This window comes from Halichoeres trimaculatus, unplaced genomic scaffold, assembly GCF_033239565.1.
Source record: "Halichoeres trimaculatus isolate MK-OKI-2021-1 unplaced genomic scaffold, fHalTri1.1 fHalTri1_scaffold_6, whole genome shotgun sequence".
NCBI classification, from domain to species: Eukaryota; Metazoa; Chordata; class Actinopteri; order Labriformes; family Labridae; genus Halichoeres; species Halichoeres trimaculatus.
This window is the reverse complement of record NW_027437184.1, coordinates 13,025,349-13,041,013: the sequence shown is the minus strand read 5'-3', so window position 1 is coordinate 13,041,013 and position 15,665 is coordinate 13,025,349. Positions and strand designations below refer to the sequence as shown.

The 15,665-nt window shown below is 38.8% G+C and overlaps 1 protein-coding gene across 1 annotated transcript in view; it reads right to left on the bottom strand.

Moving 5' to 3' along the window:
• Positions 1 to 15,665, bottom strand: part of LOC141791536 (rho GTPase-activating protein 26-like) — a 103,000-nt gene that overhangs the window by 35,524 nt on the left and 51,811 nt on the right. The window contains exons 5-14 of the mRNA XM_074672092.1: positions 10,835 to 10,936; positions 10,139 to 10,249; positions 8,678 to 8,782; positions 7,736 to 7,865; positions 7,275 to 7,375; positions 5,225 to 5,319; positions 3,936 to 4,014; positions 1,967 to 2,003; positions 1,694 to 1,759; positions 5 to 79 (exon numbers count right to left, since the gene is read on the bottom strand). Of these exons, the coding sequence (XP_074528193.1) occupies positions 5 to 79; positions 1,694 to 1,759; positions 1,967 to 2,003; positions 3,936 to 4,014; positions 5,225 to 5,319; positions 7,275 to 7,375; positions 7,736 to 7,865; positions 8,678 to 8,782; positions 10,139 to 10,249; positions 10,835 to 10,936 (901 nt within the window). The remainder of the gene's footprint in view (positions 1 to 4; positions 80 to 1,693; positions 1,760 to 1,966; positions 2,004 to 3,935; positions 4,015 to 5,224; positions 5,320 to 7,274; positions 7,376 to 7,735; positions 7,866 to 8,677; positions 8,783 to 10,138; positions 10,250 to 10,834; positions 10,937 to 15,665) is intronic.

Genomic DNA, 15,665 nt, shown 5'->3' with positions numbered 1-15,665 from the left:
TTACCCATTGCGAGGCCCAGTAGCTTTTGTACTCTGGAACTAACACCAACTATTCTGTACAAGCCCTGCTCATTGATGCCTACAGGGAAAGAGAGAGGAGATGATCACATTTGACCAGAAAATGTTTATTTTCCAGCTTAGAGAAAATCCTAGTTTAAGTATGTCTAGAAAATACAGACAGCTTCTACAGATATAACAGAATGGTAACTACGCAGTAAAAGCCACTTGGTGCAGTTTCTTAACATTTTGTGAAGCTCTTTACTCAGCATACTTTTTAAATGTTTAAAAAAACATTAAAGTGAAAACTTTATTATGACAGTAAATTTCAATTCAAGTAACACTTTTTATGCTTATGTTAACATTCCATTTATCATAATACGAAGCTTACACTCATGTACAGCTTCATTTCTGTAAATGTATGGCTTACATAAACCTACACAAAGAAGTGTCAGTTGTACAATGAAACACAAAGTAAGCGTTTCATAATGGATGAAATGCAACAGATAAAAGTAAACATTCTAATTTTGCAAACGTGGGCTTTCCTGTGGCATTTTAGAAGGACCCATTAAGGGCAGAATCTCTGGTTGCATAAGAGGGAAAAATACTCAGAAAATGGAGGGTTTGGATTGAGCTGAAGACATCTGACACCTCATGTTCATAAAAGCTTCTAAATTGCACTGTCCCTTTGGCTGAGTCCACAGGTCCACATGCCGAAGTGTCCACGTGCAAGAGACTTAACCATATACTGCATCCTGTAGCTGTGCCAGCATCAGTGTATGAGTGTGTGTGTGAGCGCTTCAAGAGCTCAGAAGATGGAAGGCATAGTTACATAAATAGTATCTGTCACTTACACAGAGCTGAATCAATAAATATGATTATTTTTCCACTGTAAAAACACTCACAGTTACCTCTGTGTAACCATAGTTTATTTACTGACTGTCACTGGTAGCAACTGCTATCGGCGTACTTTACTAAGGTCTTGAGTCTTTACATTGACCCCTCTCCTCTTATGTGGCCAGAAAAAATACCAAAAGGTTAAACCTTCAGAATGTAAAAAAAAAAAAAAAGGGTAAAGCAAGGGCAACAGTTGAACACTGATAACACTGCTCATCACAGCTGCCAATTAGTATAACCAATTAAGATGAAATATCCACATTAACTCATTCCTAAACAAGAAAAGCACTCAGAGAGCACAGACCTCTGCCAAGCATATTGTGATTGTCATGCAACACTTAAGTCCTACTTTAATGTTATACTCTGCTACAATTTTGGTGTTTAATCACTTCTTTCTTATCCCATTTTGAACATTTTCTGAACATTTCATCAAGATCCATTCATTACTTTTTGAGTTATGTTGTTCATAGACAAACAAACAAACAAACTCTCCCAAAAACACAACCTGCTTGGCGGAGGTAACAAAGGACACCATACAGTGTTTGGCATTTTAACTTTTGAAGTAAACCAATCCATTATCTCTGCCTTAAAAACATACATAAATCTCATCTTTATCTTACTAAAGAGATCTTCCAACCTGTTGGTCAAGCAAAACTAATGCAGTAATAGAAAAAATAATGACTGTGTATCCACTGAATGTGGCTGAATCCAAAAATAATAAGAATACCTTTATCATTCCAAGAGAAGCAAAGATACACACAGCAAAAGAATAAAACATGAATCTAAATGTACATTGTACCTCGGGTATCTACTGCATAGATGAACTTTTTCATCACGTTGAACCCGATGACATCCAGCTGAGCCACTGATGGAGAAAAAGACACGAGTCAGTGCCAACCACTTCACTGGGATTTATTAAAATCTATTTTAGTAACTGAAATGATATTTCAGACAATGAAAAAGTTTTTAGTATTTTAAAGTAGCAGCAACTTGGAACAGCAGAAGCCCTCCCAAGACTGGGAGTCGAAATGATGTGACCAAATAGTAATGTGCTTAAATCAAAACTACTTACTGCCTTCAGCCTGGTTGTCTTTGTTCAGATTGTATACCTGCAAAAAAGGAAGGGAGGAAAAAAGTAAGGGATATATCAAAATGTCATATCTATGATGCCTTTTGTAATCCGTCTTTCTTTATTTCCTGTCATTACACTGGGAAAAGTTCAGGTCCACAATCAGAAATCAGCCCCTTTGGTCCCCTTTAGTTTAAAAAATGAATCTGCTTGTGACAGTGAGTTCATTTACTTTCACCTTCTATATTTCTTTGAGCTTGTTTTGACTCGGAAGGTGAAGGTGGAGTAGCAGCCGTTGATTAAAGTATTAAGATAGAAACACATGTAGGGTAGCCACACTGGAGGTGAAATGTCATTAACACTTCTGGTTTCACTCCAGATTAGCGTTGAGACCGAGGCAGCTGAAGCTTGCAGCAGCTTTATGGATGCTTGTTGCTACCACACATTTGGACGTAGAAGTCACTATAAGAGAAGTGTTGGGACATGAGCGAGGGTAAAAGCAATGTGTAAAGCAGCACAAACACACACTTACAGCCTCTGGGTTTAAAAGCTGTACAATAAGAAGCCATAAAGCAAGTGTGCAGGAAACTGGCTGTCAGTCAACTTTAAATTAGAAGCATAAACACTGAAATTATCGAAGGGATAATGGCTCCGTTCCAGTGGCTTCCTAACCTTTTGGCACATGAAGCAATGTCTGCTCATTTCTGTACACCGTTACAGCCCTGAGGTAAGTAAATGACCTAATATTTGACGAAAGTCTGTTCTTGTTTTAACTTCCAGAAAGTGTTTTCAAATTTTAGAGCTCCAAGATCACTCATTAGGGTCCTCAAACTCAAGGAAACAACATTTATTGCAACAAAAAAGTACATATAAAAGACGGAGTGTTATGCTGTCCTGTATTTTAAAGGTGGATTTAAGTTGCATTGGTGATGTTCACACTATAGGTGTGCACATTTTAAGAACACTGCATGTTCGTGTCAAACAAATCCTTGGATCTGTGCGTAAACTGCTCAAAACAGTCTAGCACAAGATCCTCATGAGATCTTCTCAACACTTGCTGAAATGATGAAGTCACAGGCGATTAAGATGAAAGGGGGTTTGTTGAGCACAGAGCCTTATCGGTGTCCACACAAAGCCATGAAACCAGAATTTTCCAAAATCTTCACTTTGGGCGGAGTTTTCAGAAAACGTTATTTTTGGTGACATAAAGCTGCAGTTTTGTGTGGATGACATGCATAAACATATAAAAATATATGCGGTTTCCCAAATACCCAGCTACATGTGAACATGGCCTCAGACAAAAACTAAAAAATGGTTCCCGAAATGGTTCACCAGTATGAAAAAAATAGTGGGTTTTTTTTGGAGTTGTAAATAATAAAAGTCTACGACAAGGATACCAAAAGGGTCAGTACAAAGCCTAAAAATAAGCAGAATACCCCTCTTTTAACATATCACTTTAGGTAATAAAACAATTTCCAGTTTCACAAATATTTCCAATCTTTTAGGAGGCATGTCTCAGAGAAAAAGGCACCTGGTCCAAGCTAGGAATCCCCGACTATTTTCCTTTCACACATAGACTGTTTGAGATTTCTTATTGATCCTTTTTCTGATTAATGTTAGTTGATGGTATTCGTAATTATAATACAAAGCTGGCAATGCTCAGGTTTCTCTCTGTTCCATTCAATCAACTGTCCATCTATGAATCCATTTTCTATCCTTAAACATCTCAGGAGTCCTTGGACCCATCGTGACCCCCAGCTCTGGAGCCATTACTCTGTATTAGTAGGTAAAATCATGCATTATGTGAACAGACAGCACATGTAGAGTCAGTGCCACAGTTATTATCTTTGGTAATGGGGCTGCTGTCTTGCTCTAGGTGGATGTGCTCTCTCTTATTTTTCTGTCTTACTCACATTCTGTCTCTGTCTGTCACTGTCACATAAGAACAAAACCGGTAACCGTGGTAACCTACTGGTTCTCTCCCATCCATGGCTTCCATCCACAGCCGGCGGTCTTCCTCTGACAAGGCCTGCATGGTGATCACACCCGACCTTCAGTTATACAAGAACACACACACAAAGAAAAATGATTTGATTATCAAACACGGATCAGCACTGTTCACTGCCAGTTATACACTTACAAAAGTAAATTGTGTTAAAAGATGAACATGATGAATATCATATTTGCATCAATGTCATTCTATAAAACACACTCCCACATCAAAAATAATTTCAATGGCCAAATAAATTCTTAAGCTCAACCTTAAATGATTATTTTAACACAAAGTCTGTCAGAAATTCAAGGCTTTAGTAAAGTTGATCCAAAAAACGTCTTTGCTGTCTCTCCTCAGATAAACAGTCTTGTCAGTGTGATCTCTGCACACATATCTCCATGTTACGTAAGTAGTCATCTGTAGGTGCCAGAAGTATGACAGCTGTATCGAGATAAACAGCTCTTTCTCCACAAACGGATCAAATAAGGACGAAGAATTCAGGCCGAGATTTCAACAAACATCAAGGACTATTTAAAAAAAACTAGATATGCAGTATGACCCTGAGGTAGCACGTACACTTCTGTGGGTCTCCAATTGGTCCTATGCATCTATGCACTGGCAGCAAACTCACCTTCAGTTGTCAACACTACTGCCTGCACATATACCAGCCCACTGTCCTTCAACCCCAAAACACAATCCAAGTCTCAATCACTCCATCTCAAACACACAGACACACACAGATACACACACAGATACACACAAAAATACATGCAACACAAATTAAAGGTGTACAACAGACATGATTTACCCCCTCTATCACTTTAGAGACACGCAGCAACAGATGCACACCATACAGCACAGGCTATAAATAAACACACAATAAGGCAAAGTGGAAACAAGAGGATGGGATGATGACAGGATGGGTTGATTTGATGGGGGCAGATTGAAGTTGAAGACGAGTCAGTGCCGGGAGGGGACAGGAGGGGGTGAAGCATTTCATGGGCAAGAGCCCTGTGAGGACAAACGTCAAACAGAAATGATGCCCCGTGTTTAAGTCTAAATCATCAGAGCACCTCCCTGTGTCTGGAAGCTGCAATTACACCTATAATCACTTTTACTTATACTTAGCTGTATTATTGACCCTTGAAACAGAATTTTGTGTCAGGTTTAATGGTTCTGTTCTATTCATTTTGGCAAAGTAAGCTTCATTTATCACCTTTTTGTCAGATTTAGTATTTTTAAATGAGATTAAGAACACACTCACTGACCTGTCCACAGCCTCCACATCAAAACAGAACCTCTTCTCTATTGAGTCTGTCTTCCTCCTCGTGCAGGACTTCAGAGTGAAGCTCTCCTCTTCTCCCTGGCAAGGAGATGGTGAGAAAAAATTATTTATTGTTTTTTCACCAAGCTTAACCTTGTTAAACTGAAAAGGGGCATACATTTTAACCATTTTTTATTATTATTATTATTATTATTATTTATTTATTTATTTACTTATTTATTTCCATAGTCCTATCTTGTAGTTATAAGGCAACTTTCAGGGATTCTTAGCTTCGATGCATTCACAGTAAAATCTACTTAAACCCCTAACATCTAAAATTGTCAACACATTGTCTAAAGTGCAGCATCAATGGTTCATTTTTACAACACTTGAATGAGAAAAACAAGAAGATGACCAATATAAAAATAGAATCAAAAGTTTAAAAAAAATGCAGAATGCAAAATCTACTCCCTGAGAAGCATTAAATGCAGGCAGATTTTCTGTTTGGTATGTTTATTTCAGAGGGTTATTCCCCGTTAAAGGGTAAATATTTGCAGCAAAGTAGTTAAAAATAACTTTCCTGGCTCTTTACTGCATTAAGCTACAGCTCCCTGATCCTGTCCCTTTGGTGTCAGCATACTGGAACTTTGAAGGAACAGGCAGACACACCCACAAACATAGGCACAAAATGCACATTTAGGAACACGAGGCTCCATTTTGTACTCATCTTGACTTAAACTACTGCGCTGGAAATTGGTTGTTGGGGTCAAAACATGATGACAGGGCTACTAACTAAAGGCTTGTTTAGTTTTGTTTGTCCTGCCCCTCGAGAGGCTTGGTATGTATTTTATTACTGACAGATGAGGCGACCTACACAAGCTCTGCCCCCTTAATGGTGAAATGGAGCAGTGATTTAAAACTCCTGTTTATATTTACTCTGCAGACACAAAGCAAAGTATTTCAAGCAAGTTCGTTTCATCTACAACAAACACTCAGACCAAAGTCTGTTACCTTGACTCCTTGATCCACTATAAGATATTACTGCTGTCTCACTTTGTTGACCTTCGAGACTGTCTTTAAATTTTAACTTCACTTAAACTGCTCTAATATCCTTCAGAAAACTGTCTGGGACTTGCCTCAGCTCTGGGTCCTTCACTGTGTAGGTGGAGAGGGTGATAACAGATAACACTTAGAGAAAATAGTCAGTCATGCTGCTTACTAACAGCATGTTTGGCACTATTGCTCTCTCATCTATTGAAGCTGCTGCTGAGGGAGAAGTGGTTACTTTTCACTCTCTGTATGACTGAGAAAGGGTGTGAAGCCGCACTAAGCTTTAGAAATGCTCCCAGCACTGAATTCTAAAGGTATGATGCAAAACTTGACATTTTCTGTGGAGGATTTAAAATAGCTGAAGTGCTTTCCACTCTTAAAAAAGTACACGTAACCTCCTGGAAAATATCTATGGACATTTATATAAATACATATGGAGTCCCAGAAGTGTATTTCCGGAACACACTTTAGTACCTGTTAAGCTCTGCAAGAAAAGGAGAGTTTTAATGAGGAATGAAAACCAACCCAGATTTAGTCAGATAACTGTCAGAAAACATTTGTTCCTCCTTAATTTACCACATTCAGGTTTAATACTACATCAAAGTCAGATTATGAAACATGTTGCATGAGGCAGCAAAAACTGTGGAACAGATTTTTCTTTCTTTCCCCAGAAGTCTGACATCTGGTAAGATAAAACAGCTTCATGTTTTGCTTCTTAAAAACAAGTGCTGTGTCTGCTAATTCTGTTTTTTTTTTTTTGTGCTGGCAGTGGATATTTTCTATTTCAGCTTTTTAAGTGCTCAGCATTTTTAGTTGGAAACAGTTAAACTCTTGTTTATCACTGATCAATATTTAGGCGATATTTTCTCATCCAATTTTTTTTTTTTTTAGGTACAAACAGGATTCATGAGCTAAACAGATAAGGGCGAGGTTGTTCTGTCTGTAAATTAAAGAATATTACACAGAAAAAAAAATATACAACATTTGCTACAAAAACCACTCACCATCTTCCCCCCTGATTTTGGGTCAAACAATACCATAGTGATCCTCTTGGGCTCACGATGGTATGTGCAGTAGTACTTCACCCAGGTAGATACAAATGAGCCTGAGGGGAAGAGAATAGACCAAAGTTAAGTGAGAAGAAAAATAAAAGTAAAATTAGAAAAAGGAAAAGAGAGGACTCAAGAGCAGACAGTGATGTTCAGTTCAGAGAAAAACAGACAAAAAGACAAAGAGCACACAAGGTTTACGTGATTCTGAGTCATTTCTGCTTTAGTTCTAAAAATGTTGCCATGGTAACCACATGTGGTCAGCTGCTGTCAGTAGCTCACACAGATTAGAAGCGACTTCAACAACCTCTGGGTTCATGAATTTGTTTTGCACTGTTCACCTGTGTGTAATGTGTGTGGGATGAAAAGACACAAATAAACACTAAACCCCCTAGTAAATTGGACATCAAACATACGTTTCTCCTGTACAAACAGATATCCCTCCATGGTGTGCTGGCTCACACTCTTGTGCTCATGTGGATTCTCCTTCATCTTCCTCATCAGACCCTCCACCTCGGACCGTGTGCTCTCAAAGCGGTTCCTCGTCTATAAACATGAGAGCAGAAGATTACACTCTGTAGGCCTTTTGTTGGATGGATTTGCAACCTCAGTGCAACGTACTACAGAAAATATTTAGTTAACTGCAAAAAAGTATTGAAAAATATACATGTCTGAGATTGAGAATTTCCTCTTTTTAAAGCAGCCATGTGTGTGTTGTCAGATTAACACTGACGAAACACAGCAGCTTTTCTATGAATTCATCAGTCACCTGTTGGGAATCTAGCTTCTTTTAACCTCTATGAAAAAAAATCTGGGCACAAGAACAGCTTAAAATCTGCTTTGATGGTGAAGGTCATCTGACGGTTAACTATAGCACTGCACAGAGAAGACGCCTATGGCTAGACATCTTTTGTCTGTAACTGAATTACAGCTAAGGCCATTAGAAGTTTGCTGTTTCACTCCAGGTTCATGGAGTTCATGATTTGGAAGACCTGCTTGGGAATGACCACAAAATACTCAGATCCTCTGGTTATGATCCTATATTTGCCATGGTTTTATTTTGATGTATTTATTTTGTGTTTGCTTTTTTTTTATTTTGGCCTGACATCCTTGTACAGGGGATGTCGAATCACAACCAAAGGTATGGGTTGGCTGATCTCACATTTGGTGGATAATTGGTAAAAGTAGAATTCTAGGTTAAGCTCTGAAACTTTTCTTAAACCTGCAACTCAAAATGAAAAACTATGTTGGTTAACATCAGCAAGTCCACCAACACAAATTTTTCCTTCTTAATCCTTGTGTTCTTAATTTCAATCACGTCTACAGTGTGACCTCGCACTCAGCATATGTGACCTTACGTTCTGTATGCTGATGGTGAGATTGGTCTTGAAGTGGTTGAAGTCCTTTGCCAGCTCGTAGCCGTGGTGATAATAGGTGAACAGACCTTGGAGAAAGGCCAGCAGCTGAAAGAAACAAACACAGACAGAAAGTGAGGCATGTGAAAGATAGATAGGAGGGAAAAGAAGAAAAGACAAGAGGGCAGGTGAGGCAGATGTGGAATGGGCAAGGATTTATGGGCAGACAAAGAGGCAAAGGACAAGTGGAAAAATAAAAGAATGCGAAGTAAAAGGGAGGGTTGGAGGTTTGGATGAAGGAGGGAAAAGTGCAGAGTGAATATAAAGTGGAAGAAACATAGGAGGTTTGCTGAGGGTGAAGACTGAGTGAAAAAAGTGCAAAGGGGGCAGATGCAGATCCGGCTTTGAGTAAAAGAAGTGAAAAGAGTTTTTTTTTAAAGATAGATTAACGGAAAAGTTTTCTCAGTTACAACCTCCAAACAGTTTCTTGTTACAATACAATACAATACAGCTTTATTAATATAGCACATTTAAAAGAACCAACGGGGGTAGCCAAAGTGCTGCACAGTATAAATATATATATAAAAATAAAATAAAATAAAATAAAATAATAACCTCTGCAAACAAAGCAAAACAAGCAATTAAACATACAAATTAAAAAGCAGACAAGCTCACGGCAAGTGCCATTAAAACAAGACCACCGATATGATAAATTATAAGAAATTGAAAATTAAAAAAACAAGAAGTGAGGAGGCCTGTCTGACCTTTAAAGGCAGCTCGTTCCAGAGCTTTGGGGCAGCGACAGCAAATGCTCTGTCACCTCTGAGTTTTAGCCGTGTCTTAGGGACCGCTAGCAGCAACTGATCAGCTGATCTTAGGGATCGAGGCGGACAGTAAGGCTGAAGCAATTCAGGGATTTAAGGAGGGACAAGGTCGTTCAGACATGTATAAACAAGTAAAAGAATTTTAAAATTAATTCTGTATTGAACACAGGGAGCCAGTATAGGGACACCAAGATGGGGGTGATGTGCTCACGCCTACGGGTCTGGGTTAGCAGACGTGCAGCGGCATTCTGCACGAGTTGGAGGCGGGCAAGGGAATCCTGGCTAATTCCTATGTACAAGGAATTGCAATAATCAAGGCGTGATGTAATAAAAGCGTGGATTAGTTTCTCCAAGTCTGGTTTAGAAAGGATAGGCTTCACCTTAGCTATTTGGCATAGCTGATAAAAGCTTTTTTGCACCACACTGCTGATCTGTTTTTCAAATTTAAAATCAGGATCAAATTTGACCCCCAGATTAGTGACACAATCCTTAAGATATGGTGATAACGAGCACACATATCTGTTGACAGATATGTAAAAAAAAAGCATTTAAACCATTCATGTAAAAAAGGATGTGGTCACACTTAATTTGGAGGAAAACAGAAAAAGCAGAGTTAAAAAGAAGAAAAGTGTCTTCTTACGGGCTCCACGAAGTCAAACATCTTTCTTTCTTGGACTTCCTGCACCTTGAAGACATACTCCAGCGAGACCTCGTAGAAATGCTGACGGACGTTATCAACCTGGTTGTCCGCCTTCGATAGGGAAGGAAAATCAAGGTAAGTATGAGATTGCAAATCAGTCAGAAAGCTCATATCAAATGTCACCCAGAAGAGGTTCTAGTTCGTGTCTAACACACTGTTCTGCCCTTTAAACAAAGACATTAATAAGATCAAAAAACATGCATACTTTCACAACCAGGTAAGAAGTTCACAATGCACTATTTAACCTGCCCAATTTTTTTTACATGGTTTCTGGCAGCAAAAAATAACTTAGAAAGGAGAGGTATCTCCTGACATACTTTGAGGATCACAAGAAATAAAACAATCAGTCTCATCCTCATCTTTCTTGTACTTTCTTGGATTTTTTTCATTTTTATTTTCTAATTTTGTTTTGTTCCTTTTTCTTTGCTCCTCTTCTACCCTTAAATTTAAAACCTTTTGGTATGAGCACGGAATAGATGGGAACAGAGAATTAAAGAGAGAGATTGGGATATTCTGAAGATCTGTTCTGATTCTTTTGTATGAAATCCAGTTCATAAATTTAATAAAAATCATTTTCAAAAAAAAAAATAAAAATCAGATCTGGGCTGATGAGAGACAAACGCAGACACATCTCACCTCATGTAGATGTGACTCTTTCTTTCTCGCTGACAGGCTGAGATGCTTCTCCAACACTGCACAATACTTCTCCGTCTCTTTGTCATACTTTTTCCTCGCTTCCTGTAACAGATGATTACAAGAAAAGTAGTTTTTATTGAGTAGGAGGCAAAATCATGCATCATTTCAGCAAACGTAATAGTCAAAGGTTTTTATTTAATTTTAATCATATTAACACAGTTACTACATAACTAAGCAGCAAGTTTAAAGAGCAGACAGTAAAGCAAACTTCATTTGAATTTATTATTTTTCAGGGACTCAGAAGTAAAACTGTTCCCCCAGGAGCACAGCTGCTCACTAAATGACAGACTATCTTACATCTTCTGAGGTAACTGACTTCAGAGACAGAAAGATATCACTATGATATACCACAAACAGATAAATCAGGGCGTGTTCTTAACATTGCTGGACTCAAACATCCTGAGACAAACTGCCAAATGTCCATGAAGATAAAAGACAAAAACCAAAAGTACACCAGCTGTATCTGTTCTGATCACTTTCTTGTGGTTGTTCAGTCGTCATTAGTCTCATTGGGAGCATAAATGTTGAAATGAAATCCAGTAAAAGAGGGAAGATACAGATAACAGTGAAGAGAAACAAAGAGGAAAACAAGAGGAGAGACATGAGCACATAAACAGAGGAGGGGCCGATCAGGGTAGGTCTCCCACTGTCAGAGGGGCCCCGGGGTGTTATTGCTGTCCATGTGTCCTCATCTGTTTGTGTTATTGTATTTCTTTATCCCAAACTTATAACCAGACCAGGCTAGAGCTTCAGAACAAAGCCCAAACACACGGGACATACTAGGACTTAAGACTTACATTATGTTCAAACATAAACTAACTCTCATGATCAACTTTTTTTTGTTTGTTTGTATTTGTAAGGTATCACAGTGGTTAATTTTTCATTAAGGGTGCATTTTTATAGCATCACTGTTGTACTCAAGTACAAGTGCAATTACTTGATGAAAATTTACTTAAGTAGAAGGAAAAGTACCAGTCTGTAAATCTTCTTAAAGTGACAAAACTACTGTGTGGATCGAGATGTAGAACAGTATAAAAATTCAGGATTACAGAAAGAAGAATTTAAGTTTTCACTGGAAAATACACATATCATCAATTAGTCATGATCCCGTGCTGCTTTTACACTGTTGGTTCTTCCTTTACTTGTACATGATAAATAATGACCTAGCAGTGAGTGCGAGAGTTTTTCTATATGGAGACATTTAAATTTCACAGTAGGAAATAACTCGGATGCCATTTGGATTGATCCATTTCACAGCCTGAAAGGTGTGAATACTAACTCACAGTATCAAAAAAAATCTGATAAAGTACCCCCCTACAGTCTGGTACAAATTTTCTTTTTCCAGCCTGTCATGGACAACATACGTGACTCTCAAGTCTGAACTCCAACAAGCCTGTGAAGTCAGCTTGCTGCAGTCACATGATGCAGGTGTTTCACTGCCAAGCCAGTTTGAAGAGAAAGACTCCGTCCTTTGGGCCAGTGGAGGAACAGACAGACGGCAGCTGCAGAATGCATCAGAGGATGAATGTTCTTCTTAACAACAAGGCCTCTGTTCCAACTCTGCCTCTCTGACTTTTTCATACTGACTGAGGAAATCATGTCTGGAGTAGCTAGTGCTACAAATAGCCTTTGGTTCACTCATTATTGATCTAATTCCATAAAACTGAGTAAAAGCACATTTAAAAAACTCAATTCGTTGGAATGGAAAAAAAAAAAATTTTTCCTTAAATTTGATTCCCAATGTGACATTTACTTAATTTATAGCTTTTACTTACTTACTTATTAACTTCCCAAAAAAAACTGTAAAATACAAAAACGCATTTGAAATAGTTTACTTATATGAACTTCCATCAACGGCCAGCAGATGGCAATCTTCCCCCAGGATGATTACTCACCAATCATTTTCTTGAACTATTTCCAGCTCTGCCACCACACTGACTCATCACACACACAATTAAGTTTGACTCCACACACACCACTGCAGAGTCATGTTTACAGTCACAAGGAAGTCCCAGTGAGAGGTGATGTACTATGATGCACCCTGTTCTTTCTGCCTATGACACATTGTTTGAAACTTTTATGAGGACCAGATTAAAGATCCATTGTCGTATTCCACACATCCTTAACAGAAGAAGTATTTGAATGGCTTCTGTATCAATTGAAAATAGAAATCCTTTGTTGATATTGTTAGTTTTTAAAATTTGCAGGGTCTATTTTTCTTAACATGTCTGTTCAGATTTTTCTTTTCTCCCCTCTTGATACTTGTCTTTCAACAAAAAATTGGACCAATTTTCTCCCAGCACTTTGTGCTTTACAGTGCAAGGTTGCTGTTATTATGATAGAATTATAAAGAGTACAACGTCACCTGTGCTTGCAGTGCAGATTGAAAGAATTGGACAAGATCTGACTACTTCTTCTAAGACTTAGTGTAAACTCCATACTGAATATGATTAAAGCCTTGACCTCAGTTTCTTTAAACATATCTGAACTCCCTAGAGCATTCTTCTTCTAGTGGAAATCACAAGGTAAAACTGTGCCAGGCAAAGATGTGATCACTATTTTTCGGGCTAAACTAGGATTAGTGCATCACTCTCTCTGACCTTACTGAACAGATTATGCACTCACTTCTTTAATCTGGCCATCATGTCACAAAGAAACAATGACCGGCTATAAAGGGACAGATTAGCAGAATATACACCGATTAACATGTTTGATGCTGCATGTATTCTTGGACCCCTGTGGTGGCTCATCTGGGCCCTATTGTTAATGACTACACCATGATCTGCTGCAAGATGATTACATTCATGGGAAACTGAATGCATGGACCTCATGACTACCATAAATAAGTAAGTAAGTAATTACATTTTGTTTAATATATCACCTTTTATAGATCAGAATCACAAGGTGCTTCACAGTAAAAATATAAAAATACATTCATAACAGCACTTGAAAAGAAGTAAAAAAGACACTTAAAATGTTGGCTAAGAAAAAAAATAGAAAAATCAAACATTTATTTGTAAAGGGAGATTCAAAGGCCTGTTAAAATAAATGCATCTATAAAAGCTTTCTGAAAATAACCAAAGAGACAGCTTAACGAATACTTATAGGAAGATTGTTCCACAATGTTGGAGCCACCACGTCCAAAACACGGACCCCTTTAGGCGTTAGATGGGCTTGAGGGACAACCAGCAAGCCCTGGTCAAAGGACCTGAGTGACCTACTGGTGAGGTAGGGGTTGAGCAGGTCAGCAATATATTCAGGAGCCTGACCATGGAGAGCTCTGTGTACAACAACAAGAACCTTGAAATGAATCCTTATTTTGACTGGAAGCCAATGTAGGAAGGCTAAAATTGGCGTGATGTGAGTAGTCTGGCTGGACCTGGTCAGGAGCCTTGCAGTAGCATTCTGAACTAATTGAAGATGGTGGAGAGAGGATTCACTGAGGCCGGTAAGAAACATGGCCAGGACAACTGTTTTATGTGGTGATTGAAGGACATGCACTGATCAGATCTAACACCAAGATTGTGTGTCATCAGGCTTAAATGACACATACAGTTGTATATCATCTATGTAACAGTGATAAGATACACCTTTGAATTTGCTGATAATGTGGTTCAAGAGCAGCAAATATAGAGCAAATAGAAAAGGGGCTAAAACAGAACCCTGAGGACCACCACAGGAAAGAGCAGCAAACTCTAACATATATGGACCAACTGATACCCAAAAACTCCTGCCGGAGATAAAAAAAAAAAAAAGGAGAACCAATCTAGGACAATCCCGGAGACACCAACCCACTGCCTCAGCCTCTCAATAAGGACACAGTGATCAACTGTATCAAATGCCGAGCTGAGGCCCAGCAGCACCAAAACAGAGCATTCACCAACATCTGAAGATATCAACATATTATTAGACCTGAGGTGGGAGGGGACGATGGGGCAGTTTCCTACCAGGTTTACCCTTAAAGACTGACAAAGAGTGGAGCTAATCGGGGCTTTGGGCTTTGCTCCAAGTTTAGACCATTGGTCTGCCACAGTCTCCACCCAAGGGATAGTGGAGTCCAGTTTGCTGGAGACTGTGAGGGTGGTGGCAGGGGCCGCAGTGGTAATCATAGAGTCCATGATCCGCTCTTCCTCCTTGATCTGGTACAGAATAGATATCCTCTCTTCCAGCTCTGAGATCTTCTGGGACATGGCAAGGCAGCTGTCGCACCCGGATGGTGAGGTGAGTGAAGGCACAAGTTATGATTGAGCCAGATGAGGCTGGTTGCATTAGCTGGTTAGCCGCAAACATCTTCAACGAAGCCAGCAGCGGCTAACGGCCTAGGTGGTGTGTACCTTCCTCAGTTACGCAGTGAGAGGGGCAGCCGTGTTAGATCAATATCACCCTTCTTACATTGAAAGAATAGTTTCAAGTGAGTCGATTGCCACAAACCCACACACAGTTAAAGTTGAGGTCAAATTTAACCAGATATCAAAAAGAGCAACTTAAAAAACTTTCATAAACAGTTTTAAGTCTTGGTTTAAATCCAGAGATCTAGCAGCCCGACAGAATGGTTCTAGTGAGTATCTGTAAACACTGCCTGTGATAATCAGCAGAGTGGCCTTAAATATATACAGCAAAGTAATTTTCTTTTAAGTCAGGATGTTGTAGAATGTGATTTAATAAGATGAAATAAAAAGGTCAACTTTTTATAATATTTAAACAATAATTCTGAGTTAACATCCCCCTGCCTGTTTAGCTTCTTCTTTCAGTGTTTCCATAGTCTCCTGTA